Consider the following 19584-nt stretch of genomic DNA (forward strand, 5'->3'; position numbering starts at 1 on the left):
AATAAAATAGTCATTACCTGTGTATTCTCATGTAATATAAAGTCATACTTGCCTAAACACAACAAGGATCAATTATCAGCTTTTTTGCTCATATGTCAGCCAATACTTTACCACAAAGTCTTCTTTTAGTTCCTTCCTCTGTATTCCTTGAAAAACAGATTCGGGAATTGCCAGCTTTTCCTTCTCCATCCACAAGGAGGTTTGTTTTTTCATACATTCATTCTGGATGGGAAATGGCTATCCAGACTGTACACATGGATATTCACATATCCTCATGCACACACATCAACATCCTCTCCCCTGCTTACAGACACTCAAATACCAACAGGAGCCTTAGTCTGAACCAAAATTAACCCACTAAAATGAATTAGCTTTGAGAACCCCACACTAGTTCCAGAAGTTTGTAAATAACAAAGCCTTCAAAGACTAGTAGGCAAAACAAGCAATGCCAATCTTTGCCACCTCATCCTAGATTTGTTTCTCTGTATGTATGGATGTGTTGGGGTCTCACTGGAGAAAAGAAGGAAACTCAGTACAGGTTCTCCTTTAACAGAGACAGATGTTCTCCTGCTCTGTTGGCAGAATCCTTTCTTTTCACCAAAGTAATGCAGCATGTCAAAACATACAAACAAAAAAACCCCCCAAAACAACAAAACAAACAAACAAAAAGCAACAAAAAAACCATGTGCATCAATTAAATATGTAGCTCTGTCAAGCGAGGAGATAAATATCACAGTGTAATCAGTATCTCTATAGTTGTGTTTTCTGATTTTGGTGGATGAATAAATAATTTCTCTACTTCTTGCTAAATATGCCTAAGAGTGAAATGCAGCCTCCAGAGGCACTGAGAGACAGAGCCTGTCAATTCTGAATGTAGACATCTTGTAAATTCTCTTTGTGTCTCAGACTCACACAGTCACTAATGATGGGTTCTGTCATTCAAACTTATTTTTTAAATTTCTGGTTTTATTTCTCTAGGAACTTCAGCCTGGGATAGGAGAAATTACTTCAGTGTGCATTTGATGGGAAACTACACACAAAGCCTGTGAAAAATTAAACAAGGCAGACAATAAATTCTGTTACATAAACAAAAACACTAGCGCCAATATTATGTCAATGCTCCAGCTCAAGGTATATTACTCTAGCCTGTCCTCTTCTCGCTTTGTAACTAAACTCCAGTCACAGTGATTGATAATACCTCTGTTCCAAATCAAATAGCTGCTTTTTAATTTTTTAGGGAAGGTACAGTAATATTTAAAGGCATTTAATGGAAAAAAATTTGAAATTTGGCCACAGTTCAAGACTGCATACTGATTATTTCTTTAAACCAGGCTCTTAAAGCTCTGTCAGTGAATAAGCAAATACAAACCTAGCTTTCAGAGTATTCCTTGCAGGTCTTCCACTGATTATACATACATTTCTTATACACTACGATGTAGCATCTGGAAGGAGATAGTATTCTCACTGGCAGGTAATCATTTAACAATTGATGTGTTAAATGTGATATATTTTTGACATGAAGAGAAAAGCAATATGCAAATATACCAGCACAAGCATATAAAAGCTAATAAAACAGAACACAGTATTACAGTGATCATGCATATAAGATGTGATATGCCAGATAAAGATGGTGTGAATCCCATAAAAATATCCCACCAATGATGTCCAGCAGTTTGTTAAATTTCTCTTCTGATTCAAAAAATTCCAGTAGGTATTATGGTTGATTGCAATAGTCATTTGTTTTTGTTACATAATAGCCTTTTCATAGCTATTTTTTCAGGTTTCCAGTTCTTCAATTTGAGGGCATGTTGTGTTACGTATTGGTCCTAAGGTACAGGCCAAGTTGAATTCCAGAATTCTGCCAGCATTGATGTTAGCTTTTTGATATTTGGACCTCACTGTCCAAGTTACTGCAGAATTTACCAACTTTTGTGGGTTTGCAATACAGAATATCAGACTTCTCAGTGCAAGGGTTAGCATTGTCTGACACAGGAAGCTTCCTATCTTTTCAGATGATGTCAACATTGTCTCCAGTTATAACACCTCATCATCAGTGTGTTAATAAAGTTCCAGGGAATACTTAGTATACTTTCTAAATAGTTACTTCTGTAGTATGCAAGTTGAATGACAGCTTTCACTTATTCATTTATCAGTTCCCAGTGGAGGAGAAAGAAGTCTTGGATTGTATCTAAGCCTTAGTAAAGACTAGTTTCATTCTTATTTCATTCACAGTTTCCCTTATTCCTTTGTCTTTAAAGTCCAGCAAAGTGACTGGTTTTTGAGTGATAGGTGTTGAATCCTCTCCTGATTTCCTGAATACCACACCAAGATATTTAAAGTATACTGCTGGTGTTGTTCAGTACATGCATCTTATTCACTGAGGATATTAACTATATCACTTCTCCTGGGAACAGCTGCAGTGAGTAGTTCAGGGACACTGTTCAAGGCTCTGTAATCTACTGGCAGTCACTGTGTGCCATGAGATTTTTTTACTGTCATCTATACAGGGAGAATGAGACTTGGTAACAATTCCCCACTCTTCCAGTTCTTTTATCAATTATGATAATTTATCAGTTCTTCCATCAATATAAATTCAAAATAATATCAATTCAATTATCTAATTCTTTCATCCGTCCACAGGGTGGATAGCATTAGAAGGCAACTTGTAATGTGAAATGTCAACTAGATTGCTATGGGATAAAGGAGCAGCTGTTTGCAACAGATTGACAGCCAGGGATGTATTTGCACAAAGCAAACTGTGAGTCAAAGGGTGTGGTGCACCTTTTTCCACCATCCCCATGAGACCACCCATGACTGTCCCTTGAATACACACTAGCTAAAACCTGAGCAGATGAGTGAACATAGTCCAGGAATCTAACTGCCTTAAAGTTAGATTTTTTGCCTTAAAACTGTAATAGCAGGTCTACTTTTCTTCAGTTTGATGTTCCATTCAGTCTGGCTACACTCTTCTACCATTACTTGGTAGCTATTACAATCATGCAACTTCCCATTGGATTTAAATATTAGCTACCATGCCTAATAGTCATTTGAAAAAGCTGGTCTGTATTTCTGCTACTGCTTGTTCAGAAACAGAGGGATGCATGAATGGTGTTTCACAGTGTGGGATAAAGTTGCATTACCTACTACAAATAATGTCATATTCTCCACTGTAACATGGAAGAGCTTCACAACATCCCTATTTGATGGGTAATTTAATATATCTGAAGACTAGAGTATAACAAATTTATAGTGACTGAAGCTGTTTTACCTGGGTTTCTTGTGGAAAACCTGTGACATCTCAGGTCAAAAATCTTGTCATCTACATAGAGCCTGACTGTCAGGGTTAATCCAGAGCAGCTACTGAAATGATGAGAAACATCCTGACACTGATAAAATAAAATGCATGGTGAAACCACCTATTCTTTCGACTGCACTGTCCCTTCCACATCGTATTTATCATACTCACTTGAACCATGAATTTTTTCTGTACAAATCAAAACTTATTGGAGAAGAGTCACTCTAAACCAAAAACGGTTTAATTTAGATTAGGTACAAAGGGGCTTAAGAAATGTGGGAAGAGAGTTTACCACTGAAAACTGAGGCAAAAAATGTTGAGTGCCTCAGCCTTTTCTGTACTAGACCAGTTATCCTGTCTTATTTATTTGGGGCTTACATTTTCTTTGGTCTCCTTTTCTGACCACATACCTGCAGAAGTCGTTATTATTCTAGTGGTAAAGTTTCTTCTCTGGTTGGGCTATCACCTGAATTAAGACATCAATGCACTCCAGGAATCTCCTGGCTTGCTTATAGGAGACAGAAGTTGCCGTGCTACTTTCCCAGCACACTTTTCCCAGATGTCAGAGCAGTTGAAGCCCCCCATCAGGATCAGAGCCTGGAGTATGAATCTTCCTGTAGCTGAAGTCAAAACATTTCATTAACATCCTCCCCTAGGTTTGGTGGCCTGTAGGGTGGCCATCACCCATGAGGTTCTGCTTGTTGGCTTGACCCGTTTTTACCTATACATTTTTACCCATTTCACCTGTTCATTGCTGGCTTTCCATGGCAGCGCCCTGTAGTTCATCCATTTTCCACACAGAGGGTAACACGATCCCCACTGCTACCCGCTCCTCCTTCCTTGCCTGTCCCTTCTGAAGAGTTTATAGCCACTGATGCAGTGCTCCAGCCATGCAATTTGTCCCTCCACATCTCAGTGACAGTGATTAGACCACAGTGTTCCAGCTGCACAGTGGTTTCCAGCGGTTGCTGTTACCCATGCTGTGGGCATTGCTGCATGGGCACTTCACCTGCACTAGAGACTGTCTCACCTCTTCAGATGAATACTCCCCAGTGCCATTGAGGCATTCCACATGTCAGCTTTCATATCAATTTTCAAGGTCCATTATCAGTTTTTTCAATCTTGCCAGCCATGTAAATTACTTGCAGTAATTTTATTTTTTTAATGATCAGGGACTTTAGCAGCACCAACAGAAACAAAACAGAGATAATGAAGGATTCATGGTAGAAATTATCCCATTGCAAAGTCTTGGCTTATGCAAAGTCTTAAACATCACTTCAGAGGCTTTTCAGAGATGCTCTGGGCACAGTGGATGTTTAACTTTTTCAATTATTAGTGAAACAATATATCTAATCCAGTAGTTTTTAACATTGTATCACAGTAAGAACCCTGAAAATAACACAAGTAATTGATTCTTCCAGACCATTGGGAGAGGTATGGAAACCTAGACTTAAATTTATTGGTTTTTTAGGCAGCATTGCAAGTTTGTAAACTTTATAACAAAAATCACAACAAAGGAGGAAAAAAAAGCTTTTTATAACTTTTCCCTGGATCTATTTGATATAAACTACCAAGAAGTGTAATTGTGGATAGTCAGCAGTATGTTTCTGTTTAGAAAAATGAGTTAACAGTTGTTTAAAACCTTAGACAAAACCTTCTCTTTAAGTACCTGAAGACCTTAAGCAGATCAGAAGGCTTTTTGTATACTGCTAAAAGCTTGCCTGTTTTCCAAATGTGGCACTTACCCTAAGAGGGTTTTATACTAAAGGTAGTATCTCTTATTATACTTGAGTAAAATGACTCCAGGAAAAAAAAAAAAAAAAGTCTGGATCTAGGTTTTGCAATGATGCTATCTTGAAAAGGCTTTATTTAAATTTAGAACTAACAGGAAAATGGAACACCAAAGCTCCAGAAGTAAATGAAGTGCAGTGTACCACAACGGTCAGGTTATGTCTGCAAGACTCCTGCCCCAAACTGCGCAGAAACAGCCTTCCTGAACTCCCAGACAGCCTGTAGTCTGGAGTGCATGTTAGACTAACAGCTGAAGTAACTTCATACTGCAGAAATACCTCTTTGCTTATTTCTGGAAGACAATTTACATACAAAAGATTAGAAAGATTGTCTTAGCTGAAGGACTGGTGCTATTTTCACACCTTTTCCTGTAGTGTATAATTAGTGTTCAAATTTTCCATTTTTGGAGGGCTCACATAAAAGGAAGTCTGTGCCACAATGCACTTTTGGGTATTACCTTCAATATGGGAGTAGTTTTAAAGCAATTTCGCCCCAGGAAGTGAGTGAAAAATGAATTGTCACAAAAGCAATAGTGGCTCTGTTCATCACTTTCTGCCAGCTGTGCACTGCCAAGACCTTCATGCAGGCTGCATGAGCGTGCCAGAGAGCAGCAACCTGAAAGAAGCGTAGACACCTCGGAAAGGTGAAGTGTAAGGAAAGTACTTCAGACTCTCATGCTTCACAGAATCAGGAAATAGGAGCTCTTGAAGTTGTTTCTGATTTCAGAAACTGGAGACCTGAAACACTCCATGAAGCTTAAGCAAACAAATCAAGAAAGGTTTTGAATGATCTTAAAAAATTGTTGGGACACAAAAATCACATCAATAGTCTGCTACAAACCCCTGAGTTGTTAATCCCTCTGGGTAGTCATGGTCACCTGCTCCCACATTGGATGAAAACCTCAATCAAATGACATAGAGTGACAGAAAAAACTGGCATAGTGGGGCAATGCTGGCAAATGCAGGATTTGTGGAAACATTTCCCACTCACAGCATGGCACAGGAGAAGGCAGCACTGCTGTGATGTGCAAAATGAAACAAATTCTCTGTCTGCACATTTAGATCTCAGAGAATTCCTGTTGTTCCACTGAGGACATCAAGTGCACCCCTCTGGCTAGTAAATTTCGTTATGCATTTTCTCTGTTAATGCATGTGTCATTTTTCCCACTGTTCCACTCTTTGTGAGAACCAAACCCGCTAGGCTCACTCCACACACGCAGCTGTTTCTCCGCATCGCAGAGGTGCACGGACGCACACACAGAGGCATTTCCCTCACTTTCATAGAAACTCTTAGCTGCGTCTTGGCTGCGTTCCTGGTGTCTTCTCACGCCAATGGATTTGCTAGAATGTTGTTCGTCTGACAACGAAACCGGCGTCACTGTGACAGCTTAAGGAAATCCCTGTCCTCAACCTATCCCTTCACCGACATCCTTGACTTTTTTGCATACATACCGGCAGGCGCGGCTTGTCCCTGCGAGTGATCGGTACTCACCGGCCCCCGCTGACGCCTAGATGGGGCGGTCTCCGCTCCCTACGCGTGCCTGTGGGGGCCGGCTCACCCGTAGATGGCAACCTTTGCCCCCTGCCCCCGGGCCGTCGCCCCGGTCCCCGGAGAGCCGTGCCGAGTCGGGGGCCGCGGAGCCGGACAGCGAGGGCGAAGGCCCGCGACGGCGCCCTTGCCCGCGGAGACGGAACGTGGGACACGGCGAGGACGGTTCCGGGCTCTGCGCGCAAGGGTTGCCCGGGGAGGGCTGCGGCCCGCCGGGGGTCCCGGCACGGACCCCGCTCCCGCTGTCCCGAGGGGGGCACCGCCGCAGTGCGGGGCGGCCGCGCCTGTGCGCGCCCCGCGGGTCGTCACGCCCTGCGGCAGCGCTGCTGCGAGCGGCGAGAGGCCTTGGGGAGGCGCCGGACTGCCGGCGGGCCGCTGGGGCTAGAGGCAGGGAGGGAAGGAGGGAGGCAGGGAAGGAGGAAGCAGGCGGGGAGACTTCCTCCTCCTCCTCGGAGGCAGCAGTAAGCAGCTGCGCGGCTGCAGCGGCCGGCACGGCTGGGCACCGGCCCTTCCGCCCGGCGGCGGGCTGCGCCCCGGCCGGAGGCTCCCCACGCCGCCCATGCTACCCACGCGTCCCCGCTGGCGCTGACCGCTCCGCCGTCCCCGCGGTGGGGCTGCTCCTGGGGCGGCGGCCGCCGCCGGCCGGCCGGAGCGGGCAGCGATGCCGGTGGCCGCCCGCTCGGCAGCCCCCGGGGCGCAGCCCGACGCCAGCTTCCATGCCCCTGCCCGCCAGTGGGACCGTGGCGCCGCTCCGCGCGGCGAGGAGAGCGGCGGCGAGCGGCACCTCCGCCAGGCCGGCGAGGCGGGCCGGCGCGGCAGATGGGTGGCTTCTTCCGCCGCCCCCTTCCTGCCTGCCTTCTCCTCCTCCCCTCCGCCGCCCCCCTCCTCCTCTGTTGCCTCCTCCCACGCTGGTGGGGCCGCCGTCGCCGCCTCCACCTCCCCCTCGGCTGCCTCCCTTCTCCCGGCACACCCCCAGACCCGCGCCCGTGTCCGCTCCGGCTTCCCGGGACTCGCCATGAGCGGCGGTTCCGGTCGCTTACCGCCGCCCGCCGCACTCTGCCCGCCGCCGCCCCTCCACGGGCCGAGCTTGCCGGAGGCGGGAGCGCGGAACCAGGGCCGGGGCAGCCCCGCCGGGCACGGCGCACCCCGCGGCGCCCCGGGCTCCAGAGCCCCGCCACCAGGTGAGCAGGAGAGGGGCCCCGGGGGACTGGGTGCGGGTCCGGGCGTCCCACCCCTGGCTGGCAGCGCAGCCGGCCCGCAGGGCCGCGGAGTTGCCCTCCGCAGCTCCCGGGGTCCGTCTCTGGTGGGGGCCACAGGCGGGACGGGACGGGACGGGAGGGAGGGCAAACTCCCGCTGTTCCCAGCACGGCGAGAAGAATCGTGGCGGCGGCTGGCGGCAGGCCATGTGCCGCCCGGCCGGCAGCGGAGTGCTCGGGGCCGCCTTTGAGCTGGTGCCCGGCGCGGCGATGGTTCTTTCCCCGACGGTCGGTCGGGATGCGGCGGTGCGAAGCGCGGGCAGCCCGCAGTGCTGGCGCTCGGGCGGGCGCCTCCGGCTGTCGCGCTGCTGCCGCTGGCGCTCCCCAGCCCCGCGCCCCTGCCCGCCCGTGCAGCTCCAGGGGTTGCGCTGTGCGGGGCACCGGGTGCGCTCGCACTCTCGCCTGCGTCTTATCGCACTTTGATGTGTCCTGGGCTGCGCCGGGGCCTCAGCGGCTCTGCCGCTCTGCCTCCCTTACGCAGTGGCCGCCGGCCTTCTGCAGCCTGCCGGCTGAGCCCCGCTCCTGGAAGGATTTTTGTGTGTGTGAGTGTGTGTGAAAGAGAGGGAGGGGGCGATGTGTCCGTATCCGTGCCCGGAGACAGGCTCCGCCCCTCGCGGCGGGCTGCCGGTAACTGCGGGAATTGACGGAGCGCACTGACCGGTCATACCAAGTTCTTTCGTGGCGCTCCAAAATGCTGATTGCAAGTCAGACTTTTGCCTTGTGAGACCCCCGTTGAGTGTCTTCGGGGCTCTCATCGTCAGTTCCACAAACATGTTTTTGGATTTCCTCTTAGAAACCGCTCCACAGCAGGGTCCCTCTGAGGAGCTGGTTTCGAACATGTGGTTCGTTCATCCTGAAGCTTCGATGTTTTCAGGATTGTGGTCCTAACATATGGGTTGATGTGCTTGTTTATAGTCAAACACAAGAGCCGCTTCCAAGGCTGTTCTGGAGTTTCCCACATGCTTATATTTAAATGCGTGTCTGTGTGGTTTTGGGATCAGGGCCTTAGATGTTTTCCTAAGCTGTTCTTTGTGAATGGCAGCCAGAATTAAGTTGTTTATGCGTATATGAAGTTACTAATTAGGAAGTGGTATGGGAGAAGGTCAGAAAACAAGACATTGTTCTTCGGGCCTGGAGGGTGAGGAAATGAGGTGTCTAATTAAGTCTTTTCTTAGAATGTATTTTTAGTGGTGCTTATGTCTTGGGCACTTAGTTGGGTGTTTATACTGATAGAAATCTTGCTCTGAAATGAAGTAGAGTTTATAGACAAGCTCCTCTTGAAATTCGTGATTGACAACATAGTAAAGGATTACAATGCAGAAAGTTGAGGGAGAACTTGAATTTTTACCTTTGCATTGTATTATATAGTTCAAAAGCAGCTTTTGCTGTGTCCTGAGACCACACAGTACATGGGGCAGATTAGTCTCTCCCAGGCCTTCCAAATAAAATATATTAGGAGAAAAATATTTTTCCAGTTTACATTATTTGGAAATGGAGGTTTTGTCTGATGAAACTCTATTTCAACTTTTTGTTTTAAAATTGCATGGACATTCCTGGTGTAGATGATAACCTTATCTTAAAGCCTGATCTCAAAACCTCTCTTAATCTTCTTAAGCTCTTAGCAGTCCTATAGACAAATTGACCTAGTATGCTACTGTTGGGAGATATAAGCTTTTCTATTTTCCATGATTTAGAAAGTCGCGGTGGAGAAAACTATAACCTTTACCTTGTAATATGTTCATCACAGGCCTAGTGTACAAAGACCTTAATGTTGGATTAAGGAATACTGGACTTTTTTTTTCTCCAGAAAGGGGCTTTTTTTGGGGTTTGTTCTGAAGTTTTGGTATTCACTAGTACAGTTCCTGTGTTTAAACGTCCTTAAAAGTCCTGCGTTTAATGGCAATTGCAATAGCCAGAATGGTTTTGCTCAAAAGAGCTCCTGCAGACACCCAAAGGTTAAGTTTTACAGTATACTTAAGTCACAGTAGCAGGTGAATGCTTGTTACTAGTCATTGTCTAAAAAATACATAAAACATTTTCAAATAGTATGATATGTGATTAATCTTATAATTTTGAAGTAGTGTCATAATTTACAGACAAATACAGGATATTTCTAGATTGGGCATGAGGAGTGTTTGTTTCTTTGTTTGCTTTTCTTCAAAGGAAAAGACTCTTCATGAAGGTCTGTCTTTTTCAGTCAAATATTGGTCACCAGAGGGCAAAATGAGAAACTAAACTCCGGCATCAGGGCCGAACTTGGGTTGTTTTGCCAAGCATCCTCTTTGTTGTACTCTTATTCCTAATATATTAGCTTTTGATAAAAACCTGTATTGTGATCTAATCTTCAAATGTCAAGGGGCAGTGAAATTGCTGTACTTCACATACAAGGTTAGGAGACTGTTTGCTCTGTCGTTTCTCCCAGCAGAAAAAATGTGCAGTGATGGTTTGCGCTCTTTTGGTATTGTTTCTTTTGTGTTTTTTTCCAGTATGTGACAACAGACTGGAACGTCTCCATTCATGGCTGTCAAATATGAAAGGATATTGGACTAGAAATGCTGATGATTCTTTACTTCATTAGAAAATGGATCCTGATCTTAAAAGGCATTTCTCTGTCCATAAAGTATTTTGCCTCCAGTGGGATATCTGCATCTACTTTGTGAAAAAGAGTAATTCACCTAGAGGAAAGGTTGTCAGCTGGGAAAAGTGCCTGTAGTGGAAATTCTTAGGGTTTTTGTTTGTTTGTATGTTTGTTTGGTTTGGTTTTTTGTTTGTTTATTTTTTGGTTTTTAGGTCTGTATTGATATTCTTATTTCTGGAAAGGAAAGATGGTTTTTGGAAGTTGTGCTGTACTTAACACTTGGTGTTTTGTCCATAACTGGCAAAAACAGCTTTTCTTTTAAGCATCTTAGAGCATATCAGCTGTTTTGATGTCATCTGATGAACTTTACTAAGTCTACTTAATATTGCTTTTTCTCCTTCTGTTGCTAAGTCTTTAGTTTAGTTGTTTTTTAAGGTACACACAAGGTTAAGTCCTATATTAAGAGGGGTAATGGAAGGTGTTTATTTTGGCAGATAATGATGTTTTCTAAGTCTTTCAGTATGGAGAAGTTGAAACTTCTGTTGAAAGGATTAGTACCAGTTTTCAAGCCTAATTGATTGTAAGAATTTGAGGAGTTGGACTTCTTGAGATGATTATATATGAGGTGTCAGTTAAGTGCAGTAGAAAGCTGAATTATTAGCGATTATTATATGTTTTTATATATGCTTAATTCTGTATATGCTGAGCAGTTGTACTAGAATTGTATGTTCATATTGACACATATAAATTTTTGTGCTTTTAGCAGTTGTGCATAGTTATACCATCTCTGTGTGGTATTTGTGGTTTTGTTCTCAAACTGGAGAGCAGTTAATGTGGCTTTACAGTGAGAGTCATATTTAACTCTGGCATGCCTGGTGATAGATGCTAGTTTCTTTATTTATGACATAGTGATGCCTTCACAGCTTTATAACCATATTAAAAAAAGTGAGATGGAAAGACAGCTTCTTGTTAGGAACAAGTGAAGCATGTTCAGTATGTGGAGACATCTCAGGAGTTACAATTCATTTTGATAGGTTAAACAAATAAAAAAAAAAACCCACTGAAACCAGAAACTATCATTAGAGCATCTCCATTTTAATTTGGTCAAAGTGTGATGTAAAGAAATGGCTGGATGGTACTTCTTTGTTAGAATCACCACGATATTGTAAATCTGTTACTTTGCGTGTTTGAATGTATTCTGTTTTGGACATGAGATTGCAATTAGCTTTAGCACATCAGAATTGTTTATTACAATGCTGGTATGTTAGTTTTGCTACTTTTGAATTATAAAGGAAGATAGGCTATGTTTTTACATAAATTAGTTGTACTTTTTGAATAGATTCTAGTAATTACAGATTTAATGTCAACAGACATACAATAAATGTTTGTTTCAAGAAGTTAGTTATAAGAGATATGAGTTACATATTTATCGGATTTATTTGGAAAATAAATACAAATGTACTTCCTTAACAATTATTTTCAGATAAGGTGCATTCATTTTAAGCCATGCTCTGTGACTATCACTTTTTCATTTTTATTTCACTTTTAACTTGTAGTATTTACAGGAACTGGAAGTTACGATTTTATGGCCTGAAATTATTCTTTGGAGGTGTGCCTTTTAGGTGCCAGCATCAAGGCAGCTCAAGTGGATGCTAGCAAGTGTTAATCTACTGCCATCTCCTGCCCCCAACATAAGCATTTTAGGATAGTGTCAGACTGAAGCAAATTTTTTTAAAGAAAATATTGAATATAAAATTAACATGCAGTTCTTTTGATTGTAGTTCACAGAGTATGAACAACTTGATCCTTGTCTAATCTGGTATATTTTAGATGTAAAATGTGCAAAAGCATGGAAATTAAAAATTCAGAATATTCTCTAACGTACAAATTTCATTTTAATAATAGCAAGAAGACCTGAGATGTGTCTTTAATTTGGAAATGCATGCTCTGCTTTGTAACATCTGCTTATGAAATAATCTAAATTATCCTTTTTGGTCTAAGTCATCAAAATACTGAGCTTGAGAAATATATTTGCATTGTCACAGAAAGGTTAAAATGAGAAACTGCTTTAAAGAGTATTAACGAGCATGATTGAGAGCACTGTAAATTCTTGGAAAAGCTGTGTTCAATTAAAAAATAATGGTGGGGTTTGGTGTTTTTTCTTTGCCTTTTAATGTTTAGTTTTGCTGCTTATACAGCTCTTTTTTCACCCACAAATTATCTTGGCAAAATGAAATCCACATGCAGACAAAATATTTTTAACCAAGTTTTTTTTTCTTTTTTTTTCCCTGAGAAAGATAGGCTTTAAATCTTTTTCAACAGATAGCTTTGCAGCTTTTTTGTTAGTTCTTGCACCCTATGTATTTTAAATTATCTTGTATGGCATCTGCTTCATATTAGAAGTTCAAATAGAGATGTGTCATCTAAACATAAGGGTTGTCACTGTTAATGTGATGCAAGATGTGGATGGGTTAACAGGAAGGTATGGTACCAGAATAAAAGAGAATGTTACGAATTTTTCAACACCCTGGTTTTGGCTGGAATACAGTTAATTTTCTTCCTGGCAGGCACTTCGGGCATCAGTCAGTGTGTGTTGACTGATGGTATTGTGCATCACCTGTTTCTTTTGGGTTTTATTCCTTGGTCCCCCCACCTCCTCATCTCCCTATTGATTATAATTATAATACTATATCATTAATGTTGTTTTAGTACTTAATTTTATTTCAGTTACTAAACTGGTTTTATGTCAGGACTGAGTTTTACTTTTCTTGATTCACTCTCACATCCCACTGGCAAAGGGGGAGAGTGATGGAGAGCTGCTGCTCGTACCTAGTCAGGGTTAAATCATAGCACACTGAGAGCTCCCTTTACATGAATATTTCAATAAGATAGTGCTTTTCCCCACCTTTGTTTTACTGGGTTTTGTTTGTTTTGTTAGTTTTTACCTTTTTTTAGTGCCTTTTTTTTCTTTATGCCTTCTTCTTGCATTCTTCTATGCTTGTTCTAAACCTTTCTTTTCTTGTTTGTGTATGTGAAGTACAGTAAGTGCTTGGTTGTTAGAATTCCTTGCATAAAGAAAAGATCCTCCATTCTTGATAGGAAAATTAGTCCTTTCCTAGTTCCTTTCATGACTTAAAATAAAGCTTCCTTCAGGAAGTTGCTTGATGTGTAGGGCAAAATGTAGGGCAAAGAATGCATACTTCACTTAAGGAAAGATGCAGGAAGTTTTTTAGATAGTAAGTCATAGGTATTTTCACAATTATTTTAAGCAAGCATATATACAGTGTTTTCTGAGCTTCTGAAATGCACACACATGCTCCAAATGTTCATTCTAAAAACACTCTTCTTTAGATTTTTCCAATGGAGAGCCTGAGAAAACCTTAGGCATCCCAGCACTAAGGTCCTGAGTTGCTGTTCCCATTATCCCTGACACAGTGTTTAGGTTGAGTCTCTGCATCATCCCTCTCATGCAAGCCCTTTGCCACCATAGTGTATGAAAAAGAGACATCTGTTACCAGTCTCAGGGTGGGAAAGTGTGTCCACGTGTTTCTCTAATGTCTTCTGTAATGACTGAGGTTCTGCATCCAGACAAATAATCTGTGTTGCTTGCTGCATTGTCTGGCAGCTGGTGTGGTGCTCTTGACCATGGGCTGTTATAACAACCAGCCTTCATTGTAGTATTTCAAAGCTCACATCTCTAAGCATTTGGGCTTGGTCACCAGCTTCGAGGACAATCCCAAATGGGAAATTAAAATATTAAAGGAAACATACTCTAGCATTTCAATTACAAAAACCAAATGAAACCCAAACTCCCCCAAACAACAACGAGAAGATAATTTCAGCAAAATAAGCCCCTAAAAAACTTAAGGTCTGTAACTGAATTTCTGTTCTTATGTGTAAGGTATACACAACTGTAGTACAAGGGTGTGCAGCCAGTATCAGTAAAGAATATTCTTTAAACTATTAGAGGGTTAATGATTGTTTCCGATATCCTTTATGAATAGTGGAGTTGCATTTCTTCCTGTAATACTACCAATCTCTATTAAAAAAATAAGTTATTTGTGCTTGTGCACATTTTTCTGGAAGGAGGGTACAAGGAAGCTAGTAGATGTCATAAATTTTCTGCTGGCCTATGGAGGAGTAAAGTATGAATTCTGTGAATCTTATTAAACTACTTCATAATCTGCATGCCTGGAAAATTCCCTGTCAGGAAGAATCCCCTTAAATAGTCTAAAAAGTGCTAAAAGCCATGCACTGTATTTGTGTGCATGACTTCTAGTTGTGCAAGAGCCCAAGGAATGGCTATTAAACCAGGAAATATGGCTAGAAACATTAGCTGTGTGTACAGACCATTTGAGTCTGTCGGAGAATACTTGGAACAGCTCCTGTGCCATGTGATTGAACCTGCACCACGGAACAGCAACATATAGTTTGGAAAGTTTTGCTGCCTGCTTTTTCAGCACAGCTGAAAGTTATCTCCACTTTATCTTCTGCTGCTTGACACCTAAAGTATATTCAGGTTCTGGAGTGAAAATATTGGAGATTTATGTTTACTCTCTGCTTGGGTTCTTGCTCTGTGAAGTTTTGGCTTTTAAGCACATGGATACTTCTGCTTTCATTAAGAGCCTGTGCAAATATTTGTGGGATCTGGATTGTGGAGGATTTTTTTTCTCCCTACCTACAAGTCAACAGTCTAAAATGATTTTTTGAATTTCTATTAAAAATGTGTTTATCTGCTTTTTTAGTGTGTGCAGGCTCTCTGTATATATCTTTTCCATGGCATCACTTTTTTTCCTGTTTATAAGTTGAAATGGCCCAAAGCCAAGCAGAGTAAGCAGTAGTTTTTGGAAAGAATTATCATGCAGATTTAGTAGCAGGATATTGAGCCTTTTGGCACAGAAACCCTGTGAGTCTGTAATCTTTGTGGTTTGTGTGTGTTTTTGAGCAGGTTTACATAAAGTGTTTATGATATGATCTGAAAATCACTTTTACAGCTCATTTTGGAGGTTGGGTACAGGTTAGACTTCTGAGCTGTTTCAGAATGCATTTTTGATTTTTGGAGGCTTGGAAGTGAAAGCTTTTAGCCACCAGTCTGATAAGTGTGTCCTGGTTTTATCATTGAAGACAAAGTATCTTCAAACTGAAGAAATATGTGATTATGCTTGTAAAGATGAGCAAACTGAGGTACACACTGCAGGGATGTATTTCAAGAAAGTGAGAGTCAAGATGTAATTGATGTTTTCGTCATAAGGTCTCTTGAGTTGGAAAACGTGAATGAGATAGAAAATACTCTTTTCTTTATTAAAACTTAATTTCATTTTTATAACACTGTCAGTCTCTTGTGCTGCCCATAGGGTATTGATTCTGCTTTTATGCAATGTGATACCAAAAAATATTACTAATGAAGAATTTGGACATTGAGGGAAACTAAGGATTTGTTACGTTTTGGCAGCTTTTTATTTTTTGAGGCATTCTGAACATGAAGGATTAGGGAAAAGCTATGGAAGTGGTAAATATGGTAAAAATTATTGGGTGGGTGGCACCTGTTCAAGGGTAGGAGCTCCGGACCTAGTGTAGCTCATTTGCTCAAAGGTAGCAAGCTGATGTAGAGGCTGGAGCATGGGACCTGTGAGAAGAGGTAAAGGACACTAGGATTGCACAGCATGGTTGAAGAGATGGCCTAGGGGAGATCCCAACTGAGAGATCCCAATGGCCTCTGTTCTCCTCTTATGGCACATGAAGACAAGATAGTGCCAGACTTTTGCAAGCTGGTAAGGCGAGTCACTGGGAATAGGGCTCAGGCAGAAATACCTAAATTTCTGGCAGATAATTTTAGCAAGAATCTTTCTTCACTCTGAAGTAGAGAACTGTGGACATTATGGACCTTATAACTTTGGAGAGATTCAGAACTTTGCCAGACAAGGCACTGCTCTAAATTGGCCTGGTCTGAGCAGGGAGATTGAATTATTGAATATCCAGCAGTCTTTTGCAGCCTGAAAAACTTTCTGGTACTGTGTAGTGAGCATGTTATTTTTAGCCTGGGGATGCCTTCCTCAGGCATTGTAAGTAGAGAAGGAACAGCAATTTGGGACTGGTTTAGTTGCACACAGTCAGAAGTGATGGTGAGAACTCAGATTGCTTCGGCACACTAGTGTCACCTCAGTCTTGTGAGACTGCTTTTTTTTCCAATCTTGATTTTTTTCATGTGCTTCGTCCCCACACACCCAAAAGTACCTTTTGTTGTGGGTATTAATGTATAAATCCTTCTGGGTAAAGCATCAATAGCTCTTTGTATTTAAACCAGAGCTACACTTCTGCCTCTCATCCCTTCTTCCTCACTTGCTGGTTTATGTGCAAACAGTCTGTTTTCATCTGAGAAGCAAAAGTATGCACTTCAATTTTTATTTTTCAGTCCTAGAAGTGTAGGGGATGTTGGGTCCTGTCTTTCCTGTCATACTTGGTACACTCTCAGAAAGTGCAAGATAAATGAGAGATGTGTTCAGCAATGAGAGCGATTTTTCCCCAAGCTTGGACAGTATGTAAAAAATAAATGTATTCACTGATGTATTCTTATCCTTTTTTGTTAGTCTTTATGAAACCAGTATTTGTAATATGATGACTCTCCTAGTGTATACACTTCCTATAGTATTTATAAGGGAGAATGGTAGAGACAAACATTTGGTCAATAATAAAAAATACAAACACAGCAAAAAGTAGGAAGAGAGTGAAAAACCATGGTATATGACCTCCTCAGACTGCCTTCCCATGGAAAAGTGAAATGGGCTTGTTCCCTTAGTCCTGTTTCTCTGTAAATAGCTTCAAACTTGAGGGAGGCTTTTTAGTGTTTTAAAAAAACTTGTAGTAAATCACTGGTTAAGTACCAGATAGATTAGTCTGCTCTCTCAAGCAAACAGCTTAAAGGGATCTGATGCTGTTTTGTCTGACTTACTGATCTGTGGACACAGGTAGTTGTTGGGCAGTTAGACAGTATTTTGCTTCCAAACAGCTGCAGTATATGGTCTTTCTGACAAGGACACAGGAAATAAAGGAGGATCTTGAGAGTTTGGGAAACCAAAGGAATTGCAGGGAATGGGAATTGTAAGGATTTGGAGGCAAAATGTTTTACTGTGGAAGAAAACATAAAATAGGTAACAAAATTGCACTAATGCAGATTTTCATTATTTCTGATGTTCATGTAACAACTGATTTCTTTTGAGGATCACTCTTAAAACATCTGTGCCATAAAAAAGAATTTTCAAAGCAAGTGAGTTGCCCATATTGTTATGGACTTGTTTACTGTGAATTAACTGAAGCATCATCTGTATCTCTTGTTTATGGGCTGTGTGGAGGCTGTGTGGCAGGGTGAGTAGTGAAGCGAAACGAGCATGCCAGAGTATTCTGGAGTTACCGAGTCTTCTGCTAGGTTGGGGCAAAAGTGGTTTTAAAGCATTTTAAAACAAAGAGTAGTGTCATTTGTTTCATTTATTATTCTGTAGCATTACATTATTGCATTACATCAAGTTTTTGTTTGCTATCAGGTATTTTTTTGAATGCTGCATTTTCTGTTTGTGACTGATGTCATAGAGAGGTAACTGTTTCTAGTAACTTAGTTCCTCTGCACCTTTGTGTTTCTCCATTTTCTGCTGGTTTAGCCCCTTGGGGTTTTTTGGTCTCAAGTAGCAAGAGACGTAAAGAAATAGTCTAATGGTTTGGATTAGAAAGCAAGACATAGGAGATCATTCTACCACTGTAAGAGAGCTTCATTTTCAAGGCACCATATCTAGTTGTGGCCTTTTATGTCTCTATGGATTTTCAAAATAGGGTTGATTGTCCAGAAAAGAGATACCTAAATGATTGCCACCTGGAGTGGTTTTAATTTTGATCTTCTAAAGATCTTAAATGTACACAATTTGAAGAATAAATGTTGTATAAGGTTTATTGCATCTCTTTAAGAGGAAGGTCTAGCATGACCATGAAAGATCTTATGCTCTCTATAGAGAGCAATAGGTGAGACTACTTTAATACTGGTTAGTACAGTTGGTATGACTGTTGTTGAATATATGCATACTGACATGCTTTGATATTTATTATGCAGTATCTTTGGAGTTACTGCTTAGGGGATTACCTGTGCTAGAAGGTTATGCTGTGCTAACTCAATCAGTATATCTGAAGGGGCAAGGATGGTTTTCTCAGACATAAAAGGGACTTTGAAATGCTCATTCTGGGAGAGTTTGTCCTATTTTGAGAAACAGGGTAACTCATCACTACGACCATTTTGGTCTGATAACCCCATTGTTCTTGGGTTGTAGACACAGTGCATCTGGAGAGTTGTGGTTAACAAATACACTTGTGTGTTCTCTTATGTAGACCACCAGCTTGAAATTTCAAGTTCCTAACAGCTGTGTGTGGTACTGAAAATAAATTTTCAGCCATGTTGGGGCCTATATGGTGCCTGTTTGGAGTGTGGATGTCAGCTGCCTCTTCCTTGCAGTCTGTCCATGTGATGAATTGAAGAGGTGATTTCCTATAAAATGTTTGTGTTTTAAGCCTTTGCTGTCCTTTGCCTAACTCTTGCTGTCTTGGGTTTGCTGCTCCTTGAGTTTAAAAACTTTGTGCACTCCTCAGCTCCTTTGAAGAGTCATGCCAGAATGTCCTGGATCATTCTTATGGCTGTCCAGGCATTTTCCTTGTTTTTGCTACCTCCCAGGTGCATTAAGCTTGTCTATTTCATGGCTATTGCTGGAGGAACAAATTTCAAAGGGCAGTGAAAAATCTTTGGTGGACTGAATTGCACCTTTTGCATGTTATTATGTTTAGCATTCTTGTGACTACTGAAGCTTTTTATGTTATCATTGGAGCAGTGACATCAGAAGGGGAGAGCTGTCACAAAGTCTTAAGAAAGGGGAGACCAGGACATGTGGTTACCTATTCTCCAGGGCTGCCCAGGATGCTCAGTGGAAAATACAGCTAGCAGGCTGAGGGTGACGAATCATGTCCTGGGAGACACAATCTGGGACATGAAATGCCCAGGACAATGTTACCATGCGATTCTCAGCACTGGTAAACAAAATGCTGTCTTGCTTCAACTGCTTGGATTCCTTGTGAGGATTTTATAG

At 42.0% G+C, this 19584-nt stretch overlaps 1 protein-coding gene across 3 annotated transcripts in view; it reads left to right on the forward strand.

Moving 5' to 3' along the window:
* Positions 1-1224: 1224 nt before the first annotated feature.
* Positions 1225-19584, forward strand: part of RNF38 (ring finger protein 38) — a 114909-nt gene continuing 96549 nt past the window's right edge. The window contains exon 1 of one of the 3 annotated variants that reach the window (XM_038124538.1): positions 1225-7815. In XM_038124538.1, the coding sequence (XP_037980466.1) occupies positions 7296-7815 (520 nt within the window). In that variant the 5' untranslated portion in view covers positions 1225-7295. The remainder of the gene's footprint in view (positions 7816-19584) is intronic. The other 2 variants (XM_038124539.1, XM_038124540.1) reach the window with 2 other exon arrangements.

Source organism: Motacilla alba, chromosome Z, assembly GCF_015832195.1.
Source record: "Motacilla alba alba isolate MOTALB_02 chromosome Z, Motacilla_alba_V1.0_pri, whole genome shotgun sequence".
NCBI lineage: Eukaryota > Metazoa > Chordata > Aves > Passeriformes > Motacillidae > Motacilla > Motacilla alba.